We start from the raw sequence: 17,570 nt of genomic DNA on the forward strand, positions 1-17,570 counted from the left end.
TTTTAAATGTCTTTTTCAGATAGTTACAACATCGTTGTCATCCTGGCATTGGTATCTGTTGATTTCATTTTTCTTACGTAAGTTGAAGGTTCCCTGGTTTTCCCTATGCCAAATAATTTCAGATTATATCTTGAACATTTGAATATGGTAAGTACTGTGAATTTTAAGTACCAGGGAGAATGTCAATTTTTTTTTAAAAGCAGGCAATTGGCACAGTTGGGTTTAGACTGTCAGTTTTGACTAGCCTTCTTTGGAGAGATTTCAAAGACTTTGTAGTGTATTTAGATTTATCTCATGTGCGTACCACCCAGAGGCAGTCTGTGACTTGAGTGATGGTGTATTTCTTAGAATTACTCACTGTCACTGTGGTGGTACTTCAAACTCTGGTCTTCTTTCTCAATTTGCCTGCTACTACTTAATTTTCAGAGTCCTCAAATACTCCATGCATTCTGTCCAGGTTTGGTAGCATTAAGTGGGAGAGAGAGGCTGGGGTGTGCTTATTCCATCTCACCCAGGATTAGATTCTCATGCATGCTTTAATTCTTGAAAGCTTTTCACTCTTATTTGTTTAAATATTTCCAATAACACTATCTACTTCCATTCTCTCTAGTCTCTTATTTTACATCTCTAAGTAATTGTGTTTGGATCTTCTAATTGTAACACTGTTCACATTTTCCATCTTTGTATCATTCTTGCCAGATTTTCAATAATATCTTCAGATCTCACTTTTTATTCCCAGGTTTTTTTGTTCTCTAATTTTCAGCTCTATTTTATCTACTGCTTTTTCTTTTTCTTTTTTTTTTACATCTGTATTGGAGTATAATTGCTTTACAATGGTGTGTTAGTTTCTGCTTTATAACAAAGTGAATCAGTTATACATATACATATGTTCCCATATCTCTTCCCTCTTGCGTCTCCCTCCCTCCCACCCTCCCTATCCCACCCCTCTAGGTGGTCACAAAATACCAAGCTGATCTCCCTGTGCTATGCGGCTGCTTCCCACTAGCTATTTTACGTTTGGTAGTGTATATATGTCCATGCCACTCTCTCGCTTTGTCACAGCTTACCCTTCTTCCTCCCCATATCCTCAAGTCCATTCTCTAGTAGGTCTGTGTCTTTATTCCTGTCTTACCCCTAGGTTCTTCATGACATTTTTGTTTCCCTTAAATTCCATATATATGTGTTAGCATACAGTATTTGTCTTTCTCTTTCTGACTTACTTCGCTCTGTATGACAAACTCTAGGTCCATCCACTTCATTACAAATAGTTCAATTCTGTTTCTTTTTATTGCTGAGTAATATTCCATTATATATATGTGCCACATCTTCTTTATCCATTCATCCAATGATGGACACTTAGGTTGTTTCCATCTCTGGGCTATTGTAAATAGAGCTGCAATGAACATTTTGGTACATGACTTTTTTTGAATTATGGTTTTCTCAGGGTATATGCCCAGTAGTGGGATTGCTGAGTCATATGGTAGTTCTATTTGTAGTTTTTTAAGGAACCTCCATACTGTTCTCCATAGTGGCTGTACCAATTCACATTCCCACCTATCTGCTGCTTTTTCTAGCCAGTGTTTAAAAAAAATTTTTTTTAAATATGCTTGTTTGTCTAGAAGTTCTATTTGGTTTCCTTTGAAATCTGCCTAATATTTCCTCATACAGTTCTGTTCCTTCATTATTTTTTTCTATTCCTTAAAAAACTCCAGTCATTTAAAATATATTTTTAAATACTTTTTGATCATGTTTCTCTGATATTCTGAGTTCATGAGATTCTAATTCTCTTTTTTTTTGGTATGTTTGTCTCCTGACTCATTTTCATGGTATTTTACGTCAGTGCAATTTATTATTGCTATTGATATTATTGTTATTATTTAATTGTGATTATATCTTCATCAGAATTTTTTCTCTTATATGCCAGAAGTTGTGGAAGCTCCCTTAACAGAATTTTTACATTTGCTTCTGCAGGAGACTCTAGGGGTTTTGTTCTAATTTTATAATTTCTTATACCAGTGCAAATGTAATTTTGGACCATGTGCTTATAAGTGCCAAGGCTTGAGATTTGACATTTATTACTGGTGACTTTGTTTTCCACCTATGGTCATGTGCAGCTGGCAAGCATTCTTGTCAATTCTTGAGCCAATTTGTGCAAAACATATGTGTAATATAATCATTCATATCTCCCTATTTTTATTGGAGGGATCAGTAACATCTTCACATCTTCTGGCTTCGGCCATAATTTATTGTTTCCAGTTCTTGTGTGGATGGTAAAATCCTACCCCATTGTCTTAAGGCCCCTACTGTGTCCGAAACCCTGTGTCCTACCCTCTCCCAATCATTGCATGAGTTACTCTTTTGTCTGCCAATTTTCAGCTATCTCTGCTTTCCCCTAGCATCTGGAAATTTTTTTCTTTCATTTTTTATGTAAAATTCATCTATGAATAAAAAAATCTTGAAAATTTTATTTAGCTTTGTGATGTATTTATGAGTAGAAGACGATTCTTTCAGGGTCAGTAGAGTCTACCATTTTGACTGAACTTTACGTGGTTAGTATTTATATTAGTTTTCTGTGAATGCTGAAACGAATTACCACAAATTTAGTGGTTAAAACAACAGAAATTTATTATCTTACAGTTCTGTAGTTCAGAAGTCTAAAACAGATTCCACTGGGCTAAAATCAAGGTATTGGCAAGGTAGTATTCCTTTGTGTGTGTGTGTGCGTGCGTGTGTGTGTGTGTGTGTATGTGTGTGTGTGTTGGGGGAGAGAGCATTATTATGCCTATCACAATGATTGAAAGCAAAAATTTTAACATTGTATAAAGGATCTGTTTAATACAGGAGACAATCACAACTTAAAGGGGTGAGGATAAAGGGACCAATATGGTGGTAAAATTTCTACGTTCCAATTCAAGAAGTAACACATGGACTTTAGAGTAGATGGTGAAAAGTATGTATATTGTATTCCCTACAACAGCAATTTAAAAAGCTACACAAAATGGAGCTACCTTGGTGGCACAGTGGTTGAGAGTCCGCCTACCGATGCAGGGGACGTGGGTTCGTGCCCCGGTCCGGGAGAGTCCCACATGCCGCGGAGCGGCTGGGCCCGTGAGCCATGGCCGCTGAGCCTGCGCGTCCGGAGCCTGTGCTCCGCAGCGGGAGAGGCCACAGCAGTGAGAGGCCCGCTTACCGCAAAAAAAAAAAAAGCTACACCAAATGATATAGTTATAAGACATATAGATAAAATGGAATATTAAAAATACTGGCATTTAGTGGGTAAAGACCAGGGATGCTTTTAATCATCCTACAAGGCACAGGACAATCCTAACAAAGAGCTATCCAACGTTAAAATGTCAATAGCTCTAAGGTTGAGAACCTCTGCCCTAAATAATACAATGATTCACCTTTATTATGATTTTCTAAAGCTTTGCATTTCCATTTTATGGAAACAGCTCTTCTCTGTACTCATATTTTAATGGTTTCCATAAATTTAATTAGGACACGTATTTACTATAGCAGGTTCAACTGGATTAATTCTGGATACAAAATACCACTCTTCTGGAGGGAGCATAAGCACGTGTGACAAGTTTACTAACCCCCAGCTTTCAGCATGTCATGGGTGAGAGTCAGAGATTGGCGAGTACCCCTGATTCTATGATTTGGTTGAGTGCGAGTAGGATAGGAGAACGTCTATATGTAAATATGTGTGCATATGTGTATTTACTTTTCCCTCTCATTTTATGTTTCAATTTTTAATGTAACTTTTGTAGATACTTACTACAATTCATTATTTTGGTTGTACTTCTATAGAAAGATTTTTAATTTCATGGTGAATAATTTCCTTTGAATTAATTCAATTCAATTACATTAATTTCATTTTGTGTAGTTTTGCAAATTTACAAAGTTACATAAAACAATATTTCATCACATATATGTACTGGAATATTTCTCAAAGTTTACAAAATTACAGATAAAATCAAATGGGAAAACTGACAAGGAGAGATCATTAAAACTTAATTTGGAAAAGCTTACAGATTCTGATTTTTTCCCTTAAACATTCCAAGGACAGAGCTAAATATGTTCCCCTCATCCCATTATAGTATAACATAGTACATATTGCTCTACTGGAGCCTCAGACTCTACCCAGTAGGTATTTTGGTAACTAGCTGGGTAGGATCCTTTTGGAGAATTCAGAATCTACTTGTTTGGATGGAAAGTTAAGAAACTCAGTTGATCTTTGTACAGATTAACAATTTAGTCGCTTTTGAAACTTACTTTTTCAGTATGGGACTTTAATGTCATTATTCAAAATTTACCTCAAAATTTAAGGGCTATAGAATACTATATGCTGTTAACCTCAAGTATACTTTTGCCTGCTGAGAATTAGATCTCAAATGACCTCACTGTTACGGTTTCGGTGCATATGGTGAAGGGTGGGTAGAGCCTGCATGAGTGTGGTCAACGATGGGGTGGCTCTTCTCTCTTGCCCAGGCTCTGTAGTCGTCTTCTGCTCGTTTCTCTGCCCCTCGGCCCCATCGCCCGTGTGTGTCATTATCTATCGATCATCTATCTATCTATCTATCTATCTATCTATCTATCTATCTATCTATCATCACCTTTTATCTCTTCTTTTCGGGATGGGCAGGCACGCTGACTCTGTTGGCCTTGCCTCCTGCTGTCCTGGAGAACCAGAGCCCGGGTCTGGGCGCTGTGTTTGGCAGGGGGCGCGCGAGGTCCCGGAGCTGTCCAGCAGTTCCTGGCTAAGTTCTCCACTGCGCACTCTGCCCTGGGGAAGCTCTCCAGCGCCCCGCCCCGGCTAGGGAACCTCTCCCGCAGAGCTCCCAGGGCTTCCCAGGCTCGCCACCCGTCTCCGTCAGTTTCTCTCTACTTCCAGCCCCACCACGGGAGTCTAGCTTGCCTTCGCAGTCTTCCTCCACAATCCCCCCGAGAGGGAGTCCCCTCTCTAGTCCCCGAGGTTGCGCGACTGTATGCGGGCTTCCCGCCTTTGCCTAAAGGGCGGGCGAGTGCGTCTCCTTCTAGCCTCGCCTTCTGCGATTGGGTGATCCTTTCTCTCTCAGTCTTTCTAGACAGGCGCCCGAAATCTCGGGGTGAGAGCAAAGACCGCCCATCAACTTAGCACCTTGAAATAGAATCTTTCGATCCCGAAGGAGGTTGGCGTTGCCGGGGTCGGCGGGAGAGGAAGAAGGAGGGCGGAGGCTGCAACGGCTCCGGGGCTCGCTAGACGGGGCTTGGAGACCGAGGAGCCCGTGCGGGAGAGGGACACGGGGCGCGGGGCCTCGCCCTCGGGCTCCCTCCCTTCTTCCTCTCTCCCCGCCTCCCGGCCCGCCCCTCCCTCTCCGAAGAGCCGTCTCTCCTCCGCGTGTCTCCGAGCGCTCTCTCCATTGTCTCTGCCTTTACAACAGGTTCGGGCGGGGGTGAAGACAGGCGGGTGCGGGGCCGCCCCAGCCCCGGCTTTCTTGGGGCTGCCTTCCTTCCTCCGGGTGTGAGTGCCTTCGGCTGCTTTGATTCGGCTCCGGAGCTAATTCCCCGGCGGAGCAGCCCCCGGCGAGTCCGACCCCTCCCTCAGGGCCGCCTCCCAGCCCGCGCCCCGCCGCCTGGGTCTGCGTGTGGGAATGATGTGCGCGTTGGAGGGTCTAAGTTCTTCACGCGCCTGGGGGGTCCTCCCTTTTTTTTCTTAGGCAACCAAATCGTACTCCTCTTACTAATCAGTAAATCCAAGGCAGCGGCAGGAAAGACAAACGCTGTCTTTCCCGCTTGATTCCAAGAACCTCTTCGATTTTTATTTTTAAAGAGGGAGACGATGGACTGAGCAGATCCACACCATGGAGTCTCGGGTCTTACTGAGAACATTCTGTTTGCTCTTCGGTCTCGGAGCAGGTGAGTGGCCTCAGAGCTGGGGCGGGAGAAGGGATGGCCCCCGCCTCTGGGCAGTCCGAGCTGCCTGGGGACGCCTCGCTCTTCCTCCACCTGAAGTAGGTCTGGAGTGGGAAGCTTGGAGTAGGGGGTGGGTTTGGATTTGGATGTTTTTCTGTGCTTGTCTTGGAGACAGCAGGGCGGGTCACACCCCTAGTCCAGGGTCTGAGGGCCAAGGGGAACTTTGCACCGAGAGGGGTTTAAAGTAGGTCACGGAAATGGGACTGGGTGCTCTGCTCTTTAAATCTCGATTGCTGATCTCAGGTAAGGCAGCGGAGGGAGTCGCCTCTTGTCAGTTTCCAATATTGTCTCTAAGACGCGGTTCTTTGCTGCCTTGGAGGAAGAGACTTATATTTTGACGGAGGTTTTTCTTTCTTTCCTCCTCCCTCCCCCACTCCCACCAGTCTGGGGGCTTGGTGTGGACCCCTCCCAACAGATTGACGTCTTAACGGAGTTAGGACTTGGGGAGTCCACGACCGGAGTGCGCCAGGTCCCCGGGCTACATAATGGGACGAAAGCCTTTCTTTTTCAAGGTAAGAGGCGCGTGCTCAGTCCCCAGTGTGGTTTCAGTTCGGATAACCCCGGGAGGAGCTGGCCTGACCCCTCTTCCTAACTTCTGTTTTGCCTCATGGATGACATCTGAGCTGAGATGTGGAGGGGTCAGTGTGAAATACACACACCTTCCATCTCTTTTTAAGTGGCTTGGTTTCTCTCTTCCCCCGCCCCCTCCTCTTTCTTACTTTGTACTCTTGCCAGTTCTAATGGATAGTCCCTTAATTACTGTACAGAAACTCCAATGGCAGATGGTTGATTTTGGAGTCTGAGTAACAATGAATTATAAAACAAACGCCTCATTTGGGTGAAATTGATTTAGGTAGGGAATAGGGTAGCTTAATCTTAGTTAAGACACTGATCTCTGAAAGTTTCAAGTACAGTGGTGCCCAGTTGCAGAGGAATTTCTTTATGTGGGTAGCTTTGTGGAAAAATTAATATCTTTCAATAGTTTTAACTACTGTATGTCACAAACACACTATATTTGAGACAGGATTCCTCATTGAAAGATAATGATTCTTCTCCATCAATGATAGGAGAAAGGAAATAATATTCTCTTAAAAATTATTTTGAAAATATTTCAAATAAATGTTAATTCAAAAGTATACTTTGTCTCACCATTAATCGCATACTTAGGATTTTTAAACTTTTCTTTTGAAGTCAGTGGACTTTGGCTATGCACAAGTGTCTACATTTAAATTTATATTTAGGTGTGTTATGTAGTCAGAGCAAATTCCAATGCATTGATCCTTCAGCTTTGATTTACCAACCTTTTTGAAGACTGCTTGGTTTGTGGGAAGGTGCTGTAGCATGAGCTTCTAAAAGGTAGCTAAACACATACAGAAAGACTAGTTTCACATATGGTAAAGTACAGATGAGGCAAAAGAGAAATGGAATTTGGTTTAACATATTTGATGGACTGACTAAAGCGTCTTCTCCCCACCCCACCCAGTTTTTCTTTTGTGATTTCAGTGCTGTGGCTTCAAAAAAAGTGCAACTCATAATTACTAAAGAGTTGGATATGCAAAATAAAACCACTTCAGCAAATTTGCCACCAAGAAATAGGCATAAAATAAAACTTGAGTGTTTCTGTAGTGGTGTTGTTGCGTGGTATAGCCAGTATGTGTCACCATGGACAGTAACACCAAAGCTTACAGTTGGAAAAGGAGGAAATTGACATGTGTTGCATTTATTTAAAGCAAGTTTACTCTTACAGTAAGTTAAATGCAATTTTCTGTTTTAATTATGGTGAGCCCACTAAATGCTGTTATTGTGAGGGATATTCGTGATAATATTTTATTTACTTAGAGTTCTTTTTTTTGGTGGGGAGTGGGGGTGTGATTTGGATATTGACTCCTTTAACAACAATGACCAAATCTAATAAAGGAAATAAGACTTAGACCGTCAGCAAAATTCACAGAGCAGAATAAAAGTGTCATTAGAGTTAAGCTTCTGTTTTTCTCTTTTTCTTCTTCTCCTTTTTTTTTCCAATCTCTGAGTTTTCAATCCCTGTGAGCTGGAAACAAAATTACTTCAGGGCTGCCAATTTGATTAAGTGGAAAGCTTTACAGAAGCTATAGCTCCTGATAAACAAATGGCGTTGAAGTGCCCTTAAAATTTCCAAAGGTCCTTTAAATTATATTGGTGCTCTTCTTGTCTTTCTCTGAAGACCGTCTGAGCTGTCACAAATAGAAACCTTCAGGACTGTGCATTTTATGTTCTGATGCTAGACAATTTCTAGGAAATAGTCTCAAGGCACCAATATCTTCTCCTGGTTAAATTTTTATAAGAAATGTTTAGGATTCATTTTTATTTAAATTGCCAGTTCTTCACGGTAGGCATTGTGTTGTGAATGAATTGGCCATACTTACTACGTATCAGTGCACACCGATGAATTGTTTTGTTTCCTTGTTGGTACCAAGCACAATATTTAGACAGAGTAAATGCCTGACAAATATAGTGTACAAGATTTGGAGGTGTAAAGTTTTATTTCATGCCAAATTATGCACCTTATTTCATATAGCCAATCAATCAGCAAGTATTTGCTACCTGCTGTGTTCTCAGCAGGCATGTATTACTGATGTGTTTATTATGCTCTAATGATTTCTCTGATTCTCAGATTTAGATGATAAAATTGACAATAGGTAGACCTTTGGCCCTGCTTGATAGTTTTGCATTACCTTGGAAAGGTCTTTTCTCTGCTATTAGAATGTGGAAACTGTTTTTAAGAAGTCAGTTCTGGGCTTTGCTGGGATTACATGGATTTTAGAGAGACAAAAGCTTTCAGCCTCTGAAGATTTTGTGGATTCGCTTTATAGTGCATTGAGGGTGCGGCGGATATTTTTGTATAGTCTTCAAAATGGCATAGCAGGAATAGTAACACATTACAAACCTGTGAGGTGCTCTCAGATTTCACATAAATCTATCAGATATGTTACTCTGTGCTATCAGATATGTTCCAAATAGATGGAAGAGCTTTTTGAACCATCAAATCTATCTTCTTTTGTCTCTTATCTTTAAATTAAAGAAATCTCAACATACAATTTCCCAATGATTTTTGCTCATTTAATATTGCTTCTCCATTTAGCTAGTTCATTCTTCTCTTTATTGTTTTTTTAATATGCTTATAATTCAGTACTTTTAGAAACTAAATAGTTTTTGTAAATTATTGTGCACTAAGAATCTACTATTACTTAATAACTATTATATTCATTACATATGTATGATAAAAGGAAGTAGAAATGTATTTCAAAGTCATACCTGATTTTTGTCATATATAGCATCACTAAAATTGTTTTGTTGTTGTTGAAATTTGGTTTACAGTTGCTTTGGGAATTGAAGTAATAAGATGCTAAATTAGATCATCTTTTGATCTGTGCCAATTATACTTTTCAAAAGAAAAAAGTGACCAGGCAACAATTTGGAATCTATATCAAGATCTTCCATGTATTTCTAGCTACAGTCTGACTGATAGACACAAAAATACACTTATGGTTTTAAAAAATAGAGGACCAGGTTCTGACAGTCAAAAGACCTATGAAAGGTGGTAAAGAATTCTGAAATGTTAAGGGCCACTGCAATTATAAATAGAATTCTACCAACCTTGTTTAAAGTCTAGGGAATATTCTTCCAGATAATGATTATAATAATCTTTCCTGTTTATACATGAGACACCAAGAATGAGAGAATACAGAAGCATAGTTCTAGGACTTTCTAACATGATTTTTAGATCTTTGGTTTTAACATTTTGTCTGGCCAGGTTCCCAAACTAGATAGTTTCCTCTGTTGGTTTAATAAAGTTTCTTCTAAGGTGTTCACAGATTTTATAATGTCACTAATCCCCACGAGAGAAGTAGATAAAATCAAAGCATTTTTTTTCCCCGAGTTGGTCATTGGGAAATAAATATTTAGTAATTATTTTTAAAGAACTTTAAGATGTTAAAGGAAAAAAAATGTTCACAAGTCTACCTTATGCCAGTATTTGAAAACAGGAATGAAATTGGGCATTTGGTGGTGAGTCATTGGCTTGACTAGGCAACGGTAACTGCATTAAGGAAAGTGAGGTGGCAGTGAGTACTTTTCTTCAGTATGAAGATCAGAGAGTCTCTGTGGACTTAGAGACAATGGTCATTTTGATGCCGCATTAGAATAGAATAACACAATGACTGTGGGCTTTGAAGAGATGGGCTTTGAAACCAGTTAGACCCAAGTGGAATTTCATTAGTTGTGTTTCTATGGTGAAGTTACTTAATTTCTATGAGCTTCAGTACCCTAAATTATAAAATTGATGTTATGAAGAATTTTTTTGTGCACCTATTCTGCTAGGTGTTAGGCCTATAACAAATGAAATTAGAACTTTACTTTCATAGTGCCTTAAAAATAGTCATTAAACAAACAATTACACAGATAATAATTTCATCACTGTTAAGATAAATGATATGAAGAGAAGCTAAGGATGTAATGGGAATCTACATTCTTGTTTAGGGAGTCACAGGATCAAGGAAACTGCCTTTGAAGGAGAGTCATTTAAGCTGATAGCCAAAGGATACATAAGAGTAGTCTGGGGAAGAGGCGCTGTGGGGATTCAGAAAGGAAGAGTAACACAGGCAAAGGAAATAGCATGAGCAAAGATCCTGACCTGAAATGAGCATGGTGCACTTGAGAAAATGGAAGAAATCCAGAGTAGTGGAAATGTAAGTGTTATGATATGAAATGAAGCAAACAAAGAAAGCACGGATCAGTTTACACAGTAGATCATATTTATACAGAAGAATTGAAAATTTATCATTATACAATATATACTGTGGTGGGCAGAATAATAGTCCCTCAAAGATGTTCACATCCTAAGCCTAGGAACGGAGAATATGTTGTGTCACATGTCAAGGGGGAATTAAGGTTGCAAATCTTGGATGATCTGGGTAGGTAGGCCTCATGTAATCACAAAGGTCCTTTAAATCTGGAAGAGGGAGGTAGAAGAGTCAGCGTCAGAGTGATGCAAAGAAGAATGACTAGACCTGCCATTCATTGCTGGCTTTGAAGATAAAAGTGGGCCATGGCCAAAGCATGTGGGCAGTCTCCAGAATTTAGAAAAGCAAGAAAACAGATTTTCATTTAGTGTGTCCAGAAGGAACACAGCATAGCTGACACCTTGATTTTAGCCCAGTGAGATACAATTTGAACTTCTGACCTCCAGAGATGTGAGATAATAAATTTGTGTTGATTTAAGCCAGTTATGTGTGTGGTGATTTGTTACAGCAGCAATAGGAAACTAATACAGATTTTGATTCATGGAAGTGGGGATGCTGTAAGAAATACCTAAAACTGTGGAAGTGGCTTTGAAATTGGGCAATAGGCATAAGCTGGAAGAATTTTGAGGGACATGATAAAAAGGCTAGATTGCCTTGAATAGACTGTTAGTAGAAATATGGACATTGGCGATTCTATTAGTGAAGATTCAGAAGAAGATGGAACATGGTAAACAAAACCCAAATCATCTTTGAGAATACCTAAACTGTCATGAACAGACTATTTGTAGAAATATGGACATTAAAGGCAATGCTAGTGAGGGCTCAGATAGAAATCAGGAACATGTTATTGGAAACTAGAGGAAAGGATATCCTTGTTATATAGTGGCAGAAAGCTTAGCTGAATTCTTCCCTGCAGTTATGTAGAAAGCAAGACTTGTAAACATGAGTTTATATATGTAGCTGAGGTGATATATATGCAAAGTTTTAAAGGTGCAGCCTGGCTTTTTCTTGCTGCTTATAGTAAAATGTGAAAGGAGAGAGATAGATTGAGAGAAGAACTGTTAGGCAAGAAAGGAACCAGAACTTGGTATTTGAGAAATTCTTAACATATCCAGATTGCAAAATATGCTAAAATTAGGAGATTCACTGGCAGGAAAGCCTACTCAGGAGAGAAAGCCAATAGTGTGGTCTAAAAACCTTTTGCTAGTGCCTTAGAAGTAAGGTCAGAGTATTCAGTCACATAGAGGGCACTTTGAAGAAACTGAACGTGTGACTCATGTATTCCCTCAGACAACTCAGTGGAAACCTGTAATAGAGATGGATTTATCCAGGAAATATTTATGGAGGAGCCTGTTGTTTAATGGAGTAAATCTCTATGACGCATGTGGGAGACCCACAAGGTTCTTGAGAAAACCATACCAGCAATAACACTCCTGGCTTAACCTGAAAAGGCAAGTGAGAAGATGTAATGAAAGAAGGTTGTTGGGTCCCCAAAATTCTACAAGCAAGAAATAGGCTGGTTAAATTACTCAGCTGCAAACATGTGCCACCTTTCATGGGCAGAACTGAGAGCCCAGAAGACAGAGCTTAGAGCCTAGAGGGTGGAGCCAAGAATCACAGAGGATTATTCGCAGATCTTAAAACCAAATGCAGTTTACATGGCTGGATTTCAAAATTGCATGGATCTGGTGTCTAATTTTTTTAACTTCCATTTTCTCCCTTTTTGAATGTGGATGTCTATAACTGTTATCCTATTTCTATCCCATCATTTTATTTGGGGAGCAGTTAACTTGTTTCTTGAGTTTTACAGGTTTACAGATGAGAGAAATTGTGTCCCAGTATGGATAATACCCAAAGTCTCTTTTTTTTTTTTTTGTGATACGCGGGCCTTTCACTGTTGTGGCCTCTCCCGTTGCGGAGCACAGGCTCTGTACGTGCAGGCTCAGCAGCCATGGCTCACGGGCCCAGCCTCCCCGCGGCATGCGGGATCTTCCCGGACCGGGGCATGAACCCGTGTCCCCTGCATCAGCAGGCAGGCTCTCAACCACTGCGCCACCAGGGAAGCCCCCAAAGTCTCATTTATACCTGATTTAGATGATGAGATTTAGGGCTTTTGAATTGATAAGATTTAGACCAGATTTTAAACTTTGGGTTGATATTCTAATGGGTTGAGACTTTGGGGGACTTTGGGATAGAGTAAATGTGTTTTGCCTGTGGGATGGTTATAAATCTTGCTGAAGGACAGATTATGGTAGGCTGGATAATGGTCCTCCAACTGTCCACATACTAAATCCTAAGAACCTGTAAATATGTTATGTTACGGGGTAAGGGGGGATTAAAGCTGCTGAAGGAATTAAGGTTGCTAATCAGTGGACTTTAAAATATGGAGATTATTTGGGTGGACTTTATGGAATCACTCGGGGGGTGCCCACAGGGCCATGTACCCAGGGCCATGGCCATGGCACTCCTTTACGTATGGAGGAGGGAGGTAGAAGAGTCAGCGTCAGTGTAATGTAACATGAGAAAGACTTGATTGGTCCTTGCTGACTTTGCACTTGGAAGGTGGTCTTGAGCCAAGGAATGTGGGCAGCTTCTAGAAGCTGTAAAAAGTGAGGAAATGGATTTTCCCCTAGAACCTCCAGGAGGATCTCAGCCTCACAGACACTTTGATTTTAGCCCAGTGGGATTCATTTTGGACTTCTGAACCTCTAGAACTGCGAGATAATAAATTTGCATTGATTTAGCCATTAAGTTTGTGGTGATTTGCTACAGCAGCGATAGGAAACTGCTGTATATGTTAAATGTTAATGTTCGTTTATTTTGTAACTGAATTAAACTTCCTTTTGAGCCCTCCTTCTACTATCCATGAGAATAAATTTGTTCAGTGGTTAGAAACTTGAACTAGTCAGTTAAAGTTATCTTAGTCATTTGGGACTTAAAAGTTTTTTAAGTGTAAATTCAGAGTCTTCATACTAAATGATGAGTCTTTAAGGGATTCTCTCCATCATTCTGAGGACAAACAGAGTAAAATCAAGTTGTGGGTTTTTTCAATTGTGCTTATTTTTCAAAAATGCACCCCTTCTTCCCCCAAAAGTTTCATCCAGAGGTTGAGGGGGAAAATTAGAAAGCATGCATATTTTGGAACTGGAATGGATAGCACTTAGCATGGTGTTTGGCACCCAGTAAGTATGGTAGTCAGAACTATGGACAGGGGCAAGAATTACTAGAGTTCTCTATCAAAAGTGCCAGGGGTGGGCTTCCCTGGTGGCGCAGTGGTTGAGAGTCCGCCTGCCGATGCAGGGGACACGGGTTCGTTCCCTGGTCCGGGAAGATCCCACACGCCGCGGAGCGGCTGGGCCCGTGAGCCACGGCCGCTCGGCCTGCACATCCGGAGCCTGTGCTCCGCGACGGGACAGGGGTATCTGTAGGATGCCAACTAGGTTTGATTTGGGAGAAGCTGGAGCAGTCTTGACAGGCTCTGACTGGTGAATGATCTCAAACGTCATGGCCAAAGCGCACCCTGGATAATAACTGAAGTGAAGGGCCTTTCTGTGGCTTTATTCCATCTCCCACTAGCTCATTCACCTCATGCTGGTCACAGACCCCATTCTTTTTTTTTTTTGCGTTATGCCGGCCTCTCACTGCTGTGGCCTCTCCCGTTGCGGAGCACAGGCTCCCGACGCGCAGTTTCAGCGGCCATGGCTCACGGGCCCAGCCACTCCGCAGCATGTGGGATCTTCCCAGACCGGGGCACGAACCCGTGTCCCCTGCATCGGCAGGCGGATTCTCAACCACTGCACCACCAGGGAAGCCCCCAGACCCCATTCTTGCAGACACCTATCCTTTTCTGAGTTCTTGTTATTATCTGTCCATAATTCAGATAATTATTGTCTGTATGCTAACTGGTAACTTTGGTATTAGATATTAAGGCCTTATGGTGTGATGTCTCCTGTTGATTTTACTTTAATTCAATTTAGCAAATGTTTATTGCACTGCTATTATGTATAAGGATAGAACATACAGTATAATGGAGGAAAGAAGATGTCTACATAAGTTATTACAGGAGGTAAAGCAGGAACCAAAGTTTAATTGTAAATAGTGAAAAAGTAAATTTGGGACTTTATGTTAAAGAAGCTAGAAACTGTGACAATCATTTGTCCTAGTCTACATTTGACAAAATGTAGGTAATCATTTAACTATTAGTCCGTTATAAGAACAAGTAAATAAAATCAAGTGTTGGGGTTTTCTGTTTGCTTATTTTTGCAAAAATATCTGAGGACTATCTCTTAACCTTTTAATAAGAAATCATTTATTTTGAGGTATTTATCATTTTGGTCAAATTTTTATTTTTCATGTTAAAAATTTATCTACCTATATAAGATCATCATAAGTTAGTGCCTTTGTGTGTCATTTGAGCATTCCTCTTACATTGTCTTTATCAATTTTATGAAACTTTTCATCTTTTGCTAGTCTTAGTTTAGAATTGACATTGAAGACAGATGCCAGTCATGTGGAAACTCATTTTTTAGGGGATAATTTTTGTTATGGTAACTTTTGCTTCACATTTGTTGAAACTCAGATATAAACCACTATAATTAAGAAGAATTAGGGAGAAAATAGATGGGAAGAAAAGTGGAGCACAGCTCTTCCCTTTCCCATTAGGGCTGCTGCCAGGAACTGGACACGGGCCCTTGGACAAGTATTTGCTGAGTTGTTCTTGATGGCAACCCTCCTGACAGCCTTCATTCTGGGGAAGGGATGGGGAACCCAGACAACCAGGTGTCTCTCCCTTCAAAGAGAAGATTTAGAATGTGGACAACAAACCAGTGCTTGGAAGGTCACACTCTACCTGTCTAGACAAAGGGAAGAAACGATGGAGACAATTCCAAGTTCAAATTGATGTGCAGTAGTAATTAGGAACATGGACTCCAGAGCTAGGTATCTTGGGTTCAAATTTTGGTTCCTTTGTTCACTAGTGTGAACTTGAATTTGTTGTTTAACGTCTCTCTGCTTCAATTGAGATAATGACAGTACTGCTTCTTAGAGCTGCTGTGTAGATTATATGAATAAAACTGGGTATGGCATTTACTAAACATTCAATACACGTTAAATATTGTTTTTATCTGGAATTAGCTTAGCAGCAGATCAAGCTCCCTTGGATTGTTTTAGGGGCTCCCTGGTAGAAATGCTGGATGTTGTGGAGGAGCTAACCTAAGGTGACTTTCATGGGATGCAGGGATGAAGGTGAAGGTAGAGTGGAGTGGGGGAGAAACTGGCCCGGAAGCATCTCCTGTTCTATTTTTGTTGTTTGGGCTTTACTTGGGAGAAGAGGACATGCGGTTTTAGGTAGAGAGAAATGAGAACAAATGGTCAGTTTGGAGAGGAAGGGGTAAAATCTGCCCTGCTGTACCACTGTTCAGAAGTTGGGGGGGCATAGAGAAAACCAGCAAAAGAAGATTCAGAACGTAGTTCCTCTACAGTCACCCCAACACACATTACTTTTTAAGTGTATTAAAGGTTTAGCTTAGATTTTGAGTCATGTATTGTGGGGAGAAGTGTTAGAAGTTCTGAAAAACAACACAGTTGTTCTCCCTGGCTCTGTCTGGGTCACCTTGGCTTTCCTTGACAAGGTACCATCTTGGTCTGTTGGTGGGAGCTGGTGGTAGAGGATAAGATTCCAGGGAACCTTGAATGATGGTTTAGGGGCCAGGGTAACGTTGACAGAACCTTTGGGGGTGGTCCTTTGGGTCCTTTCTGAATCAGAGTCACTTTCCCTACGTTTCCTGCTACATCTTTGGCTTTTCTTTTTCTTTTTTTTTTTTTTAACATCTTTATTGGGGTATAATTGCTTTACAATGGTGTGTTAGTTTCTGCTTTATAACAAAGTGAATCAGTTATACATATACATATGTTCCCAAATCTCTTCCCTCTTTGGCTTTTCTTGAATATCTTGCTGGCATGATTGTTTCTCTCTATAGTCCCTTTGCCAATTTTCATTCCAGTGGCACCTGGGACTCTGGTCTTAAGTGATTTACTGTCTTGTCTCTCTGTTGAGACTATAAGTTCCCCAGGGAAAGGATCACGCCATATACTTTTCCTGGCCACTGACAACTCTGTGCCAGTTCCTTCTCTGCATTGTTTTTCCTCTTTCTTTTTCCTGGTGAACTTTTACATATTATTCAGGACTCACCTAAGATACTAATCTTTCCTTGGTAGAATTGTTGTTTCTTCTTCTGTGTTCTCTAAGCTTTCTTTACTGAAACAACCACCTCGCTGTGTTATAGCTAGGGTTTTCTTTTTAACATAAAAACTCTGACCACTTTTATTTTCCTTGCTGCTACTTCCCCGATCCACACCATCGTCATCTTTTTGGGTTTTTTTTGCTGTATGCGGGCCTCTCACTGTTGTGGCCTCTCCCGTTGCGGAGCACAGGCTCCAGACGCGCAGGCTCAGCGGCCATGGCTCACGGGCCCAGCCGCTCCGCGGCACGTGGGATCTTCCCGGAACGGGGCACAGACCCGTGTCCCCTGCATCAGCAGATGGACTCTCAACCACTGAGCGCCACCAGGGAAGCCCACGATCGTCATCTTTTCCCTGGATTATTGCAATAGCCTCCTAAGCAGTCTTCCTGTTTACCCTTTTGTTCCCCTGCAGTCTGTTCTCAACATACTTGTCGGAGTGATCTTTGCAAAACATAATTCACATCGTGTCACTGCTTTGCCCCAAACATTCAGCGGTTCCTCATTTCACTCAGAGTCAAAAATAAAGTTCTTATTATGCCCTACAAAGAGCTACATGAACACTGCCACCCCGCCGCATTACTTTCTGGCCTAATTT

The 17,570-nt window shown here is 41.0% G+C and overlaps 1 protein-coding gene across 1 annotated transcript in view; it reads left to right on the top strand.

Moving 5' to 3' along the window:
- Positions 1–5,327: 5,327 nt before the first annotated feature.
- Positions 5,328–17,570, top strand: part of NELL2 (neural EGFL like 2) — a 375,472-nt gene continuing 363,229 nt past the window's right edge. The window contains exons 1-3 of the mRNA XM_019934581.3: positions 5,328–5,423; positions 5,813–5,898; positions 6,339–6,467. Coding sequence (XP_019790140.1) covers positions 5,844–5,898; positions 6,339–6,467 — 184 coding nt within the window. The 5' untranslated portion in view covers positions 5,328–5,423; positions 5,813–5,843. The remainder of the gene's footprint in view (positions 5,424–5,812; positions 5,899–6,338; positions 6,468–17,570) is intronic.

Source organism: Tursiops truncatus, chromosome 11 (assembly GCF_011762595.2).
Source record: "Tursiops truncatus isolate mTurTru1 chromosome 11, mTurTru1.mat.Y, whole genome shotgun sequence".
In the NCBI taxonomy this organism is placed as follows: Eukaryota; Metazoa; Chordata; class Mammalia; order Artiodactyla; family Delphinidae; genus Tursiops; species Tursiops truncatus.